This window comes from Bombina bombina, chromosome 11, assembly GCF_027579735.1.
Source record: "Bombina bombina isolate aBomBom1 chromosome 11, aBomBom1.pri, whole genome shotgun sequence".
In the NCBI taxonomy this organism is placed as follows: Eukaryota; Metazoa; Chordata; class Amphibia; order Anura; family Bombinatoridae; genus Bombina; species Bombina bombina.
The window spans coordinates 77,434,646-77,450,794 of record NC_069509.1 but is presented as its reverse complement, the minus strand read 5'-3'; the positions used below and the strand labels follow the sequence as shown (position 1 = coordinate 77,450,794).

The 16,149-nt window shown below is 39.5% G+C and overlaps 1 protein-coding gene across 2 annotated transcripts in view; it reads left to right on the top strand.

Annotated features, from left to right (window-relative positions):
• Positions 1 to 16,149, top strand: part of LOC128642290 (folliculin) — an 84,086-nt gene that overhangs the window by 17,212 nt on the left and 50,725 nt on the right. For both annotated transcript variants that reach the window (XM_053695007.1, XM_053695006.1), the window contains exon 3: positions 11,330 to 11,476. In XM_053695007.1, the coding sequence (XP_053550982.1) occupies positions 11,330 to 11,476 (147 nt within the window). The remainder of the gene's footprint in view (positions 1 to 11,329; positions 11,477 to 16,149) is intronic.

Sequence of the window (16,149 nt, the reverse complement as noted above, 5' to 3'; positions counted from 1 at the left end):
GTAATAGGATGCTAAGTGTTGTCGCTCTGATTGCAGGATAGCTAGTATTGAGTGGTCAGAGGGAGATTGTTTATGACATTGTTCCAGGGATTCAATATTAGCAAGTAAAGACGCTAAATATGTGCAGGTTTTTTTTTATTATGCCAATTAATTCCCCCCTTAATACGCACTTATGTGCTTCCCATATATTTAATTGGGAAAGGATTTCGAGATTTGATGTGACACAGAGGTGTCTGATAGTAAATGATCATCTAACCGCCATATGAAATCTTGAAGCGGTTTAGTTGGCCAAGTTAATGTACCTAAGACCGAGGCATGGTCAGACCAGGTGAGAGGGGTTATTTGTGCAGAGTGAAATAATGATAGGCCAGTGACGTCAGTAAAAATGTAATCAATTCTGGTATATATTTTATGGGGGTATGAATAGAAGATATAATCTCTTTTCTCTGGATGGAAGACCCTCCAGAGGTCATGGACAACCAGTATGTTAAGGTAAGTATTGATCTAGTTGATATGCGAAGTTGGGATTGAGGAGTGCATAGACGAACAGTCTAGGTGAGGGTTTAAGGGTATATTCAGATCTCCACAGAGCACCAGAATACCATTTTGATGTTCTAGAATTAAATTAGTAACAGTTTTAATAAAGTTGGATTGTTTGTAATTTGGAGAGTACATAGAAACTAATGTAACTGGGCGGCCGTAAAGCAGGCCTATTAAAATTATATATCTACCCTCTCTATCCTTAATAGTTTTGAGGGTTGTGAATGGGACGTTTTTCCGAATCAAGATCCTGACTCCTTGTTTCTTAGATTTGGGATGGGAGGCATAATAGCATGTTCCAAAATTAATAGTAAATGTTAAAGGATCTCTATGTTTAATAAAATGGGTCTCTTGGACAAATACTATGTCTGTTTTATGTCTAATGAAGTATCTTAAAGCTTGAGACCTTTTAGCTGGGATATTAAGCCCTTTGGTGTTTATTGTCTGAATCCTTATGGAGTCTAGTGGTTTATGTGATTGTTGAGAGTTAGCCATGGGTGGGTAAATAAGTGAATACTATTAACTTTAGCAACTTGTAATTTGCCCTGATTAGATGCGTTGAAGTATATTTCTTTCATGTAATTAACAAGAGTCCATGAGCTAGTGACGTATGGGATATACATTCCTACCAGGAGGGGCAAAGTTTCCCAAACCTTAAAATGCCTATAAATACACCCCTCACCACACCCACAAATTAGTTTTACAAACTTTGCCTCCAAGGGAGGTGGTGAAGTAAGTTTGTGCTAGATTCTACGTTGATATGCGCTCCGCAGCAAGTTGGAGCCCGGTTTTCCTCTCAGCGTGCAGTGAATGTCAGAGGGATGTGAGGAGAGTATTGCCTATTGAATGCAGTGATCTCCTTCTACGGGGTCTATTTCATAAGGTTCTCTGTTATCGGTCGTAGAGATTCATCTCTTACCTCCCTTTTCAGATCGACGATATACTCTTATATTTACCATTTCCTCTACTGATTCTCGTTTCAGTACTGGTTTGGCTTTCTACAAACATGTAGATGAGTGTCCTGGGGTAAGTAAGTCTTATTTTCTGTGACACTCTAAGCTATGGTTGGGCACTTTATTTATAAAGTTCTAAATATATGTATTCAAACATTTATTTGCCTTGACTCAGAATGTTCAACTTTCCTTATTTCCAGACAGTCAGTTTCATATTTGGGATTATGCTTTAATTATCATATTTTTCTTACCTCAAAAATTTGACTTTTTCCCTGTGGGCTGTTAGGCTCGCGGGGGCTGAAAATGCTTCATTTTATTGCGTCATTCTTGGCGCGGACTTTTTTGGCGCAAAAATTCATTTCGTTTCCGGCGTCATACGTGTCGCCGGAAGTTGCGTCATTTTTTTGACGTTATTTTGCGCCAAAAATGTCGGCGTTCCGGATGTGGCGTCATTTTTGGCGCCAAAAGCATTTAGGCGCCAAATAATGTGGGCGTCTTATTTGGCGCCAAAAAATATGGGCGTCGTTTTTGTCTCCACATTATTTCAGTCTCATTTTTCATTTGCTTCTGGTTGCTAGAAGCTTGATGTTTGGCATTTTTTTCCCATTCCTGAAACTGTCTTATAAGGAATTTGATCTATTTTGCTTTATATGTTGTTTTTTCTCTTACATATTGCAAGATGTCTCACGTTGCATCTGAGCCAGAAGATACTACAGGAAAACCTCTGCCTGCTGGATCTACCAAAGCTAAGTGTATCTGCTGTAAACTTTTGGTAGCTATTCCTCCAGCTGTTGTTTGTATTAAATGTCATGACAAACTTGTTAATGCAGATAATATTTCCTTTAGTGATGTACCATTGCCTGTTGCAGTTCCCTCAACATCTAAGGTGCAGAATGTTCCTGATAACATAAGAGATTTTGTTTCTGAATCCATAAAGAAGGCTTTGTCTGTTATTTCTCCTTCTAGTAAACGTAAAAAGTCTTTTAAATCTTCTCTCTCTACAGATGAATTTTTAAATGAACACCATCATTCTGATTCTTTGGACTCTTCTGGTTCAGAGGATTCTGTCTCAGAGATTGATGCTAATAAATCTTCATATTTATTTAAGATGGAATTTATTCGCTCTTTACTTAAAGAAGTACTAATTGCTTTAGAAATAGAGGATTCTAGTCCTCTTGATACTAATTCTATACGTTTGGATAAGGTTTTTAAAGCTCCTGCGGTTATTCCAGAAGTCTTTCCTGTTCCTAATGCTATTTCTGCAGTAATTGCTAAGGAATGGGATAGATTGGGTAATTCATTTACTCCTTCTAAACGTTTTAAGCAATTATATCCTGTTCCGCCTGACAGATTAGAATTTTGGGACAAAATCCCTAAAGTTGATGGGGCTATTTCTACCCTTGCTAAACGTACTACCATTCCTACATCAGATGGTACCTCGTTTAAGGATCCTTTAGATAGAAAAATTGAATCTTTTCTAAGAAAAGCTTATCTATGTTCAGGTAATCTTCTTAGACCTGCTATATCATTGGCTGATGTTGCTGCAGCTTCAACTTTTTGGTTGGAAACTCTAGCGCAACAAGTAACAAATCGTGATTCTCATGATATTATTATTCTTCTCCAGCATGCTAATAATTTCATCTGTGATGCCATTTTTGATATTATTAGAGTTGATGTTAGATTTATGTCTCTGGCTATCTTAGCCAGAAGAGCTTTATGGCTTAAGACTTGGAATGCTGATATGGCTTCTAAATCAACTCTACTTTCCATTTCTTTCCAGGGAAACAAATTATTTGGTTCTCAGTTGGATTCTATTATTTCAACTGTTACTGGTGGGAAAGGAACTTTTTTACCACAGGATAAAAAGTCTAAAGGTAAAAACAGGGCTAACAATCGTTTTCGTTCCTTTCGTTTCAACAAAGAACAAAAGCCTGATCCTTCGTCCTCAGGAGCAGTTTCAGTTTGGAAACCATCTCCAGTCTGGAATAAATCCAAGCCTGCTAGAAAGGCAAAGCCTGCTTCTAAGTTCACATGAAGGTACGGCCCTCATTCCAGTTCAGCTGGTAGGGGGCAGGTTACGTTTTTTCAAAGAAATTTGGATCAGTTCTGTTCACAATCTTTGGATTCAGAACATTGTTTCAGAAGGGTACAGGATTGGTTTCAAGATGAGACCTCCTGCAAAGAGATTTTTTCTTTCCCATGTCCCAGTAAATCCAGTGAAAGCTCAAGCATTTCTGAATTGTGTTTCAGATCTAGAGTTGGCTGGAGTAATTATGCCAGTTCCAGTTCCGGAACAGGGGATGGGGTTTTATTCAAATCTCTTCATTGTACCAAAGAAGGAGAATTCCTTCAGACCAGTTCTGGATCTAAAATTATTGAATCATTATGTAAGGATACCAACGTTCAAGATGGTAACTGTAAGGACTATATTGCCTTTTGTTCAGCAAGGGAATTATATGTCCACAATAGATTTACAGGATGCATATCTGCATATTCCGATTCATCCAGATCATTATCAGTTCCTGAGATTCTCTTTTCTAGACAAGCATTACCAATTTGTGGCTCTACCGTTTGGCCTTGCTACAGCTCCAAGAATTTTCACAAAGATTCTCGGTGCCCTTCTGTCTGTAATCAGAGAACAGGGTATTGTGGTATTTCCTTATTTGGACGATATCTTGGTACTTGCTCCGTCTTTACATTTAGCAGAGTCTCATACGAATCGACTTGTGTTGTTTCTTCAAGATCATGGTTGGAGGATCAATTTACCAAAAAGTTCTTTGATTCCTCAAACAAGGGTAACCTTTCTGGGTTTCCAGATAGATTCAGTGTCCATGACTTTGTCTTTAACAGACAAGAGATGTCTAAAATTGATTACAGCCTGTCGAAACCTTCAGTCTCAATCATTCCCTTCGGTAGCCTTATGCATGGAAATTCTAGGTCTTATGACTGCTGCATCGGACGCGATCCCCTTTGCTCGTTTTCACATGCGACCTCTTCAGCTCTGTATGCTGAACCAATGGTGCAGGGATTACACGAAGATATATCAATTAATATCTTTAAAACCGATTGTTCGGCACTCTCTAACGTGGTGGACAGATCACCATCGTTTAATTCAGGGGGCTTCTTTTGTTCTTCCGACCTGGACTGTAATTTCAACAGATGCAAGTCTCACAGGTTGGGGAGCTGTGTGGGGTTCTCTGACGGCACAAGGAGTTTGGGAATCTCAGGAGGTGAGATTACCGATCAATATCTTGGAACTCCGTGCAGTTTTCAGAGCTCTTCAGTTTTGGCCTCTTCTGAAGAGAGAATCGTTCATTTGTTTTCAGACAGACAATGTCACAACTGTGGCATACATCAATCATCAAGGAGGGACTCACAGTCCTCTGGCTATGAAAGAAGTATCTCGAATTTTGGTTTGGGCGGAATCCAGCTCCTGTCTAATCTCTGCGGTTCATATCCCAGGTGTAGACAATTGGGAAGCGGATTATCTCAGTCGCCAAACGTTGCATCCGGGCGAATGGTCTCTTCACCCAGAGGTTTTTCTTCAGATTGTTCAAATGTGGGGGCTCCCAGAGATAGATCTGATGGCCTCTCATCTAAACAAGAAACTTCCCAGGTATCTGTCCAGATCCCGGGATCCTCAGGCGGAGGCAGTGGATGCATTATCACTTCCTTGGAAGTATCATCCTGCCTATATCTTTCCGCCTCTAGTTCTTCTTCCAAGAGTAATCTCCAAGATTCTGAGGGAATGCTCGTTTGTTCTGCTAATAGCTCCGGCATGGCCTCACAGGTTTTGGTATGCGGATCTTGTCCGGATGGCATCTTGCCAACCATGGACTCTTCCGTTAAGACCAGACCTTCTGTCTCAAGGTCCTTTTTCCCATCCGGATCTGAAATCCTTAAATTTAAAGGTATGGAGATTGAACGCTTGATTCTTGGTCATAGAGGTTTCTCTGACTCCGTGATTAATACTATGTTACAGGCTCGTAAATCTGTATCTCGAGAGATATATTATAGAGTCTGGAAGACTTATATTTCTTGGTGTCTTTCTCATCATTTTTCTTGGCATTCTTTTAGAATACCGAGAATTTTACAGTTTCTTCAGGATGGTTTAGATAAGGGTTTGTCCGCGAGTTCTTTGAAAGGACAAATCTCCGCTCTTTCTGTTCTTTTTCACAGAAAGATTGCTATTCTTCCTGATATTCATTGTTTTGTACAAGCTTTGGTTCGTATAAAACCTGTCATTAAGTCAATTTCTCCTCCATGGAGTTTGAATTTGGTTTTGGGAGCTCTTCAAGCTCCTCCGTTTGAACCTATGCATTCATTGGACATTAAATTACTTTCTTGGAAAGTTTTGTTCCTTTTGGCCATCTCTTCTGCTAGAAGAGTTTCTGAATTATCTGCTCTTTCGTGTGAGTCTCCTTTTCTGATTTTTCATCAGGATAAGGCGGTGTTGCGAACTTCTTTTGAATTTTTACCTAAAGTTGTGAATTCCAACAACATTAGTAGAGAAATTGTGGTTCCTTCATTATGTCCTAATCCTAAGAATTCTAAGGAGAAATCATTGCATTCTTTGGATGTTGTTAGAGCTTTGAAATATTATGTTGAAGCTACGAAATCTTTCCGTAAGACTTCTAGTCTATTTGTTATCTTTTCCGGTTCTAGGAAAGGCCAGAAAGCTTCTGCCATTTCTTTGGCATCTTGGTTGAAATCTTTAATTCATCTTGCCTATGTTGAGTCGGGTAAAATTCCGCCTCAAAGAATTACAGCTCATTCTACTAGGTCAGTTTCTACTTCCTGGGCGTTTAGGAATGAAGCTTCGGTTGACCAGATCTGCAAAGCAGCAACTTGGTCCTCTTTGCATACTTTTACTAAATTCTACCATTTTGATGTATTTTCTTCTTCTGAAGCAGTTTTTGGTAGAAAAGTTCTTCAGGCAGCGGTTTCAGTTTGAATCTTCTGCTTATGTTTTTTGTTAAACTTTATTTTGGGTGTGGATTATTTTCAGCAGGAATTGGCTGTCTTTATTTTATCCCTCCCTCTCTAGTGACTCTTGTGTGGAAAGATCCACATCTTGGGTAGTCATTATCCCATACGTCACTAGCTCATGGACTCTTGTTAATTACATGAAAGAAAACATAATTTATGTAAGAACTTACCTGATAAATTCATTTCTTTCATATTAACAAGAGTCCATGAGGCCCACCCTTTTTTGTGGTGGTTATGATTTTTTTGTATAAAGCACAATTATTCCAATTCCTTATTTTATATGCTTCGCACTTTTTTTCTTATCACCCCACTTCTTGGCTATTCGTTAAACTAATTTGTGGGTGTGGTGAGGGGTGTATTTATAGGCATTTTAAGGTTTGGGAAACTTTGCCCCTCCTGGTAGGAATGTATATCCCATACGTCACTAGCTCATGGACTCTTGTTAATATGAAAGAAATGAATTTATCAGGTAAGTTCTTACATAAATTATGTTTTTTGTGGTGTAGCGGGAGTGAGCAGGTAGAGCAGCAAGGAGGGGGAGAGGGTAACAAGAGTAAAACATTTAGTAAATAATAAAAACATTAAATTAGTCAAGAGTGACTTTCGTGAGGACACGTTTCTCACTCTATAGTCCATATGATCCATGAAAAGGTTGGGCAAAAGAAGTTTGGGTATTTATGCCCGGCAATACCTGTATAAATTGGTTAAATTCACCAATGATTTATTCTGTTATATAAGTAGAAGTTCAACATTTTTATCTGATTAACTCTCCGCTCTCTTGGTTAATGTAAGTGAAATACTCACCAGTGGCCGCAGCTCCCCGCCAGGGGGACCAGGACCCCCCCCCCATCTAGTATGAGTAACATCATCGCTAAGCATAACCTGTATTAATGAGGATGGACAAATATGGCTTGGCCTGTGTCTTTGAGAGCGATCAAACATGCAATAAACCAGAAACAATTAACAATTAGGGAGAAAGTAAGAAACAAGTAAAAACATACAAAACATGTAAAAAAAACATATAAAAATGGTAACTTTATGTAACCTCTGTTCCCTGGTGTTACTCAGAGCATATCAGACTTTAAGAATATATTTTATATTTATGCCATATTTGCCACTGTTTACGTAGTGAGCTTAGTCTGGTAGAATTTGTAATATTTAGGCACCAGTGAGTATTTGTTTGATATACTAAACTGTACTTTGGTCCCTTACATTTAAGTAGGTGCTATATATCCTCTGAGAGACGTTGATTCAGTGTAATATTTTAAGCTATCGGTTGACCGACACTGAATGTAACTAGAATATTAGAAGCATGTAGGGCTATGTCTCTCGGACCTTATTGTAAGTTTTTAACTATTCTCAGATCTTGAAAGTGTAGGAATAGTGTCTATCATCATCCTAGAGCCGTATCATACAGTAACATATATAACTTAGTATATAAACAGTGTGTATATGACCTGTTTTCATCTAGGCAACTGCTTTTACAAGCAAACAGGTAACACAAATTAATTTAAGCATCTCTTCATGTTATCTGAGAGTTTTTCGGTCTCCTCCTGGACACAGGAGTCCATTGTGGATCTGGTTGCTTTTGATGAGCCTTGATGATCTGTTGTGGGTGTCTTGTTCCTGTTGTTGAGGGTGCGGAAAGTTCAGACTGAGACCCTTAGATAGGGCCTCAAGATCTTCCGGATTTTTATATATCAAGATTTTTCCATCTCTGTTGACTAGGAGACTAAACGGAAATCACCATCTGTATCTTATTTTGTTTTCTTGTAGGATAGTGGTTATGAATTTTAGAGAGCGTCTCTTATCAATTGTTGTGGGGCATAAGTCCTGGAAGATTTGGAGGGTATGTTCTTGGAATGTTACAGAACCTTGTGATCTTGCTTGTTTCCAAACAGCTTCCTTGTGTTGGAAAAAGACAAATTTCAAGATTATGTCCCGAGATAGGCTTTCTGGTTTAGGTCTTGGGCATAAAGCTCTGTGAGCTCTCTCCAGAGAGGCTTCTGTCAGTTCCAATGAAGGAACTAGTTGTTTGAATTGTTATAGAAGATATGTGGTTATATGCTCATTTAAAATGTCCTTGGGGACTCCCCTTATCCGTAGATTGCTGCGGAGGTTGCGGTTATCAAGCTCTTTCAGTTGTAAGTCCTGAATCACTGAGTCTTGGCAATTGAGGTGTTGAGTGTTATTGCTGACTATTGATTCCAAGTTTTCTTGTCCTTCTTCCAAACACTCCATCCTAGATCCCAATTCAATGATATCTTTTTTATAGAGGATATTTCCGATTTAATGAAAGATTTAAAATCAATGTCAGATTTTGACGGGAGAGCAGCTATAGTGCTCTGAATTTGTGTCAGTTGTTCCATAGAGGATGAAGGTAGTGATGTGGGCGCCTGTGTTGCCATGTTGTCAGATTGTATGTCTCCTGTTGGAGCTATGTGGGGAGCTTGGTCTTGTTTAGCAAAAAAGGAGCTCACCGACGGTATCTTTGAGGCTGAAGCTTTCTTAGTCTTTCTGGCAGATTTCCTAGCTGCCATAAGCAGAGAGGAGCGTGAAATATTTTATAGGGTATAGGAGCGTGGTGTTTTCATGAGGTGAAAATAAAGGTATTGAACACCACAAGGAAAGCACTTTATCACGACTTTCATATATAATGTAGGTTATTTATTCTCCTGCATAATGGGCTTATATTAGCATATTGGCATTCCCCTGATCCAAGGATATTTATTTAAAACACATGCGGTTATTGATATGTATTTGTACCTTAATAGTAGCCAACGTCTCCTTTATTCATTTTGAATACCATGTTAGGCTAGGGTATGTTGGCAGACGTAGTTGATAAGACTTTGCATGCCTGAGAAACTTTTATATTTAGGTATATAGCGTGGCCATTTTGCATTTTTATTTGAGTATGGTGGAGACGTTTTGTGAGGCCATGTGGGTTGGTGTGCTTATATGGCTCGTGGTGCGGATCTTACCCTGGAGGCTGTTATTCTGATTGTGGCAGCGATAGAAGTGCCTGGGCTGAGTAGATTTCAATTAATCAGCCAGAGAGATCGCTTATGATCCGGTTTGTAGTGTAGGCCGAAATCCAAGATGGCGACCGGACTTTTTATTTACAGCTGTTGCCTCCGTTTTTCAAGTTGTTTGTTCACCTGGCATGTCCGCTGCCTAGTCAGCTTGCTCCCAATGAACCTCCGTTACTTTGTTGGAGATATTTTCCCAAAGTTGGCAGTCTGTGGGCTAATTAAGTGAGAAAGGCTACGGAGCTTCACAGCAGCACAGCCATCTCATTGCACAGCTACGCCACGCCTCCTATTTTGTCCCCTTTTTATGTAATTTAGGTCTGAAAATTGAGCAATTTCTAATTCTCAGAACTTGAAATGCGCCCTGCTGACTTCTCAAGGTTAACCCGGGTACATATCTGTCTTGAATTGGCTTTATTAGATAACAACGGCAAAACAAAACATTGTATACTAACTTCATGACCATGACTAGCCTTGTTGTCTGCAGACTAAAGCCCAGATTGGATCTTCCAAATAAGGCAAATGGTGTGTGCAGTTTGGCTATTGAAAAATAATTGCAGTAAAATGGATGTTCATTTGTTTAAAAAAAAAAAAAAAAAAAAGAATTGATTATTATTCTAAATCAACACAACAGAAATGTCTTGTAATTACAAGGCGTTAACTGTCTCTTTAAATTTCATTGTATTAATGTTTAATTATTAACATCAACATTTTTTTTGCAGCTGTGGACACTAAAATAATTTTTCAAATGCATAAACATATTGGTCAATAGCATCTATGATACACATTATAGATACTTTTGCTATATATTCCAATACATATATGTATATATTTTTAGTTTATAAACTGCAGATTATTTTAAAATAATGGAAAACAAAACATAAAAAAAACTGTCCGCATAGGCTTAGATACAAGGTAATCACAGAGGTAAAAAGTGTATTAACCCTTTCAGTGCTAACAACGGTTCTGAGCCTTCGAAGAATTTCCCACTCAGGTGCTAACGACGGCTCAGAGCCGTAGCTAGCACTCTCCCACCTTGAGGGAGATCTGGGGGCTCCCACCCGCTCCTACCCAGCGATCGGGCCTGTATAGTGACAGGCATCGCCAGGGCTTCACGTTATGCGTGGTGATGTCAGACGCAATGACATGACGACATCACTTGCAATGACGTGATGACATCATCGCGCAACTTTATTTAAAAATAACAATGTTTAGAATAGGAGAAGGGGGCATGCTGCTTAGAAGCCTGTATCTCAGGCATCTAAGCAGCTACAGACCCCCAAGACCCACTGTTGGAAAGGTAATCGCCTATCTAATTTACTCCTATTGTCAATTGTTCTTCGTTCTTTTGGTATCTTTATTTGAAAAGCAGGAATATAAGTTTAGGAACTGCCCATTTTTGGTTCAACATCTGGGTAACGCTTGCTGATTGGTGGCTAAACATAGCTACCAATCAGCAAGCGCTACCCAGGGTGCTGAACCAAAAACTGTCCGGCTCCTAAACTTACGTTCCTGCTTTTTCAAATAAAGATACCAAGAGAACAAAGAAAAATTGATAATAGGAGTAAATTAGAAAGTTGCTTAAAATTGCATGCTCTATCTGAATCATGAAAGAAAAAATTAGGTTTAATATCCCTTTAATATAACAGAGTTGGTTATGCATTTTAAACAATACAAATTCTAGAATAGACTGTTCCTTTAAAGCTGTAGTCTATATATGATTTTAAGTAAAACAGTTACTAATGTGGGTATAGCTGGATTTTTTAAATTTAATTTGTGACCTGGTATTGATAATCTTCCTTCTCTCTCCTTGCTCAGGGTTGCCGATCGTTAGCTACAGGGCACCCAGGATACATCAGCCAAGACAAGGAAACGTCTATTAAATACGTCAGCCACCAGCACCCAAACCACCCACAGTTGTTTAGCATTGTGCGTCAAGCCTGTGTGCGCAGTCTGAGCTGCGAGGTAACATCTCCAATTTCCTGCAACAGCATTTAGTGTTTGATTTGCATTGAAGGTGGCCTTGTTTGTGCTTGTGCTTTGTTGCACTAGTTAGATTTTAAGACCATTATTAAAAAGCCACATTTGCAGCCCCTCACTCTTAAAGGGACATTTAACACTTTGAGATGGTAATATAAAATGGTAAACTGTATATATAAAAAAAACTCTGCAATATACTTTCATTATTTATTTTGTCCACTTTTCCTGTATTTCAATTGTGAAATTGTGAGCTTTTTAGTTCCTGTTAGAAATGGGAGTGCAGTACACTTCTATATTCCACATGGTTATTGGCTGCACACTCTAGCGACCTATTTATAACTGTCCCTAATTGGCCACAGCAGAGAAGGTAACCTAAGTTACAACATGGCAGCTCCAATTGTTTTATAGACACTAAAACTATACACTTATGTTGTCAATATTTAAACAGCTAATTAAACTAAAAAAATACATCTACATGTTATTCTCAGATTAATCTTTTTCTTTGAATGCATCATTCTACCTAGCATTTATTTAGTGTTTAATGTCCCTTCAAGTGCAGACTTTTGAATCCTTAGCATGGGAATCCTGTACATTTAACCCTTATACTGGACACAGCAAAAAATAACGTATGTGTGGGTATATATGCACGTGTGAGTGTCCATACTTGTGTGGGTATATATGCATGTATCTATATTTGTGTGTTTATATGTGTATATCAATGCAAGTGTATTTGTATATATATATGTGCGTGTGCATCAGTGTAAGTGTATTTGTAATTATTAGTGTGCGTGTGCATCAGTGTAAGTTTATTTGTATGTATTAGTGCGTGTGTGCATCAGTGTAAGTGTATTTGTATATATTAGTGTGCATCAGTGTAAGTGTATTTGTATATTTTAGTGTGCGTGTGCATCAGTGTAAGTGTATTTGTATATATTAGTGTGTGTGTGTGTGCATCAGTGTAAGTGTATTTGTATATATTAATGTGTGTGTGTGCATCAGTGTAAGTGTATTTGTATATATTAGTGTGCGTGTGCATTTGTGTAAGTGTATTTGTATATATTAGTGTGTGTGTGTGCATCAGTGTAAGTGTATTTGTATATATAAGTGTATGTGTGCATCAGTGTAAGTGTATTTGTATATTTTAATGTGTGTGTGCATCAGTGTAAGTGTATTTGTATATATTAGTGTGTGTGTGTGCATCAGTGTAAGTGTATTTGTATATATTAGTGTGTGTGTGCATCAGTGTAAGTGTATTTGTATATACTCTACCAGATTGCCTAAACCCTCTACATGAGCTGTACAGACCTCCTATGGATCTCACTGATCCTGGTCTTCTCAGTCTCCATACCTGGATAACATAGGCTTTAAATACTTAACCTGGTCCAGTTAACATATTAAAGTACAGAGGGTCTGGGATATATATATATGTACTGCATTGACAAGACGCAACGTGGAATAACAATAGCTTGGATTTGTTTGCTGGCCCAGGACACACCCGTTTTAAAGCCTTTTAAATGTTGTTTATCCTACTTTCTTTGCTGTGGTCAGTTAGATAAGTATAAATGAGCTCCTGCACATATCAACCAATCACTGTGCAGCACGTAGGAGGGTCAGTTTTCTGCATTCCACAGAATACACTTCAGCCTCAGGGGGAGTGGAAACACAATTTTTTTTTATGACACGATGAGTCCACGGATCATCTTAATTACTAATGGGATATTCACCTCCTGGTCAGCAGGAGGAGGCAAAGAGCACCACAGCAGAGCTGTTAAATAGCTCCTCCCACTCCAGTCATTCTCTTTACCTACGTTAGTGATAGGAAGAGGTAAAGTGAGGTGTTAGCTTAGATTCTTCAATCAAGAGTTTATTATTTTTAAAGTAGTGCAGGATTGTGCTGCTTTGTCCTGGGGTGTAGCCGTAGTACATATCAGTCTCTTTAGTAGAGCATTGGTGGCTTTAGAGCAATGGGAACTTGTGGGACATAATTCTCACTGCGCCTCCCATATATTATTGCTGCCCTAATCCTGAAAATCTGAGGAATATTTATTCAGGAATTTATTTTTCTTCACAGGTCCATGTGGGGGAAAGAACCCCTCAAACCTGGTGAACTGCATTTGCTGTCAGGCAGACATATGAGGTAAGTGCTTTGTTAGTTTCCTGGGACACTTAGAGGAAAAGGAGCACTTTTAGAGTCTGAGAGAACCAGACAGCGTTTAACAGGCACTGGGGCTGGGAGATAAGCACTTGAATGGTGGTTCTTTTATCATGGCGTTAGTTTTAATATGAAATAACGTCTGGAGAGTGTTGTTGCGGTTAGCGACGTCCACGATGGGCAGATCTTCTGTATTGCACGCTTTTTTACTGCGCCTCTATCTGAAGACACAGTAAAGACCGGATACAGACCGGATAATTTCTCTGCTTAGAAATGCATGTTTTCTGAACTAGATCAGGCGTTTCTAGGTCCGGAGGGTAGCTGAATCGTTCCCCTATCAAGTCGGATTGCTTGCTAGGAGGGAGAGAGAGGCTCCGGTCTTGCAGTCAGGTAGGCACATCAGCAGAGCTGCTGAGGTGTAGGGGTGTCATTTTTATTTGTGTATGGGTGTTTGAAAATGTTTTTCCCACACGCAGTAAAAAAGTTACACTTTTAAATTTAAAGAGACAGTAAAGTTTTTTACATTCAAACTTTTTTGTGTAAAAATTTAAAGTTTTTATTGCATAATTATATTATTGTGATTCAGTATGGACCAAGTAGACTTGCAAAGTGTCACTTGCTCCTTGTGTTTGGATGCAAATGTGGAACCACCAATCCCTTTCTTTCCCTCATGTATTGAGAGGACTTTAAGTTATAGGGAAAAGATTTTTCCTGAGAAAAACTTTTCAAAAGCGGATGCTGTCCAAGAGTCTAATGACGAGATTCAAGGTATGCCGCAGCTTTCTCCCCAAGCGTCCCAAATTTTACTGCCTGCTCAAGCAGTGCCCTGTACTTCTGCTCTAGCTCCCGCTGGAGTTACCTTAAAAGACATAGCTTCCCTCATGTCTTCTACAATTTATGATGCATTGTCTGCTTTCCCAATGTTGCAGGGCAAACGTAAGAGGAAAACCAGACATTCAGTGAGGTTTCTGATGCAATTGTGGCAATTTCGGAGGTACCCTCCCAAGGACCTGAAGAGGAGGGTAATGTGGTTCCATCTGAAGGTGAAATTTCAGATTCAGAAAGTTCATTGCCTCTGACGGACTCGGAGGTTGTAACTATTAGGTTTAAGCTAGAACACCTCCGCCTGTTGCTCAGGGAGGTTTTGGTTACTTTGGACGACTGTGACTCCACGGTAGTGGTTGCCCCTATGAAGTCTAGTAAATTGGACAGATATTTCGAAGTTCCTTCTTACTCAGACGTATTTCCTGTTCCAAAGCGAGCTTTGGAGATCATTACTAAGGAGAGGGAGAGACCAGGCATACCCTTTTCTCCCTCTCCTATTTTTAAGAAGATGTTTCCCATAGCTGACTCTTTAAAGGAGACTTGGCAAACAGTTCCTAAGGTGGAAGGGGCTGTTTCCACCTTAGCCAAGATAACTACTATTCCCATAGAGGATAGCTGTGCTTTCAAAGATCATATGGACAAGAAGTTAGAGGGTTTACTTAAAAAGATTTATGTTCACCAGGGTCTGCAATGGCAGCCAGCTGCGTGCATTGCTACCGTCACTAGTGCGGCAGCATATTAGTTAGATGCACTATCTGAGTCTCTCAGGACTGAGACTTCCTTGGAGGAGATCCAAGACAGAATAAAAGCTCTGAAGCTAGCTAATGCTTTTATTACAGACGCTTCCCTTCAAATTATTAAACTGGGAGCTAAGATTTTGGGTTTCTCTATTCTAGCCCGCAGAGCCTTATGGTTAAAGCCTTGGTCTGCGGATTTTCATCTAAGTCTAAGCTTCTAGCGATTCTCTACAAGGGGAAGACCTTGTTTGGACCTGGCCTGACGGAAATTATCTCTGATATCACGGGGAGGTAAGGGTCATCTCCTCCCTCAGGATAAGAGAAGCAAACAAAAAGGACGACAGAGTAATTTTCATTCCTTTCGAAATTTCAAGGGAAATTCTTCCTCTTCCTCCTCTAAGCAGGAACAATCTAAGCCTACATGGAGACCCAACCAGTCTTGGAATAAGGGTAACCAATCCAAGAAGCCTGCTATTGAATCCAAGACAGCATGCCCCCGATCTGGGACCGGATCTGGTAGGGGGCAGACTTTCCTTCTTCGTTCAGGCTTGGGTTCGGGACGTTCAGGATCCCTGGGCAATAGAAATAGTGTCTCAGGGATACAAATTGGAGTTCAAAAGTTTTCCTCCCAGAGGCAGGTTTCTACTTTCAAGATTATCTGCAGACCAGACAAAGAGAGAGGCGTTCTTACATTGTGTAGGAGACCTCTCCGCCCTGGGAGTGATTGTTCCCGTTTCAGTACAGGAACAGGGTCAGGGTTTTTATTCCAATCTGTTCGTGGCTCCCAAAAAGGAGGGAACCTTCAGACCAATTTTAGACCTCAAGAGTCTAAACAAATTTCTCAAGGTTCCAGCCTTCAAGATGGAAACTATTCATTCCATTCTTCCCTTAATCCAGGAGGGTCAATTTATGACAACAGTGGATTTAAAGGACGCGTACCTACA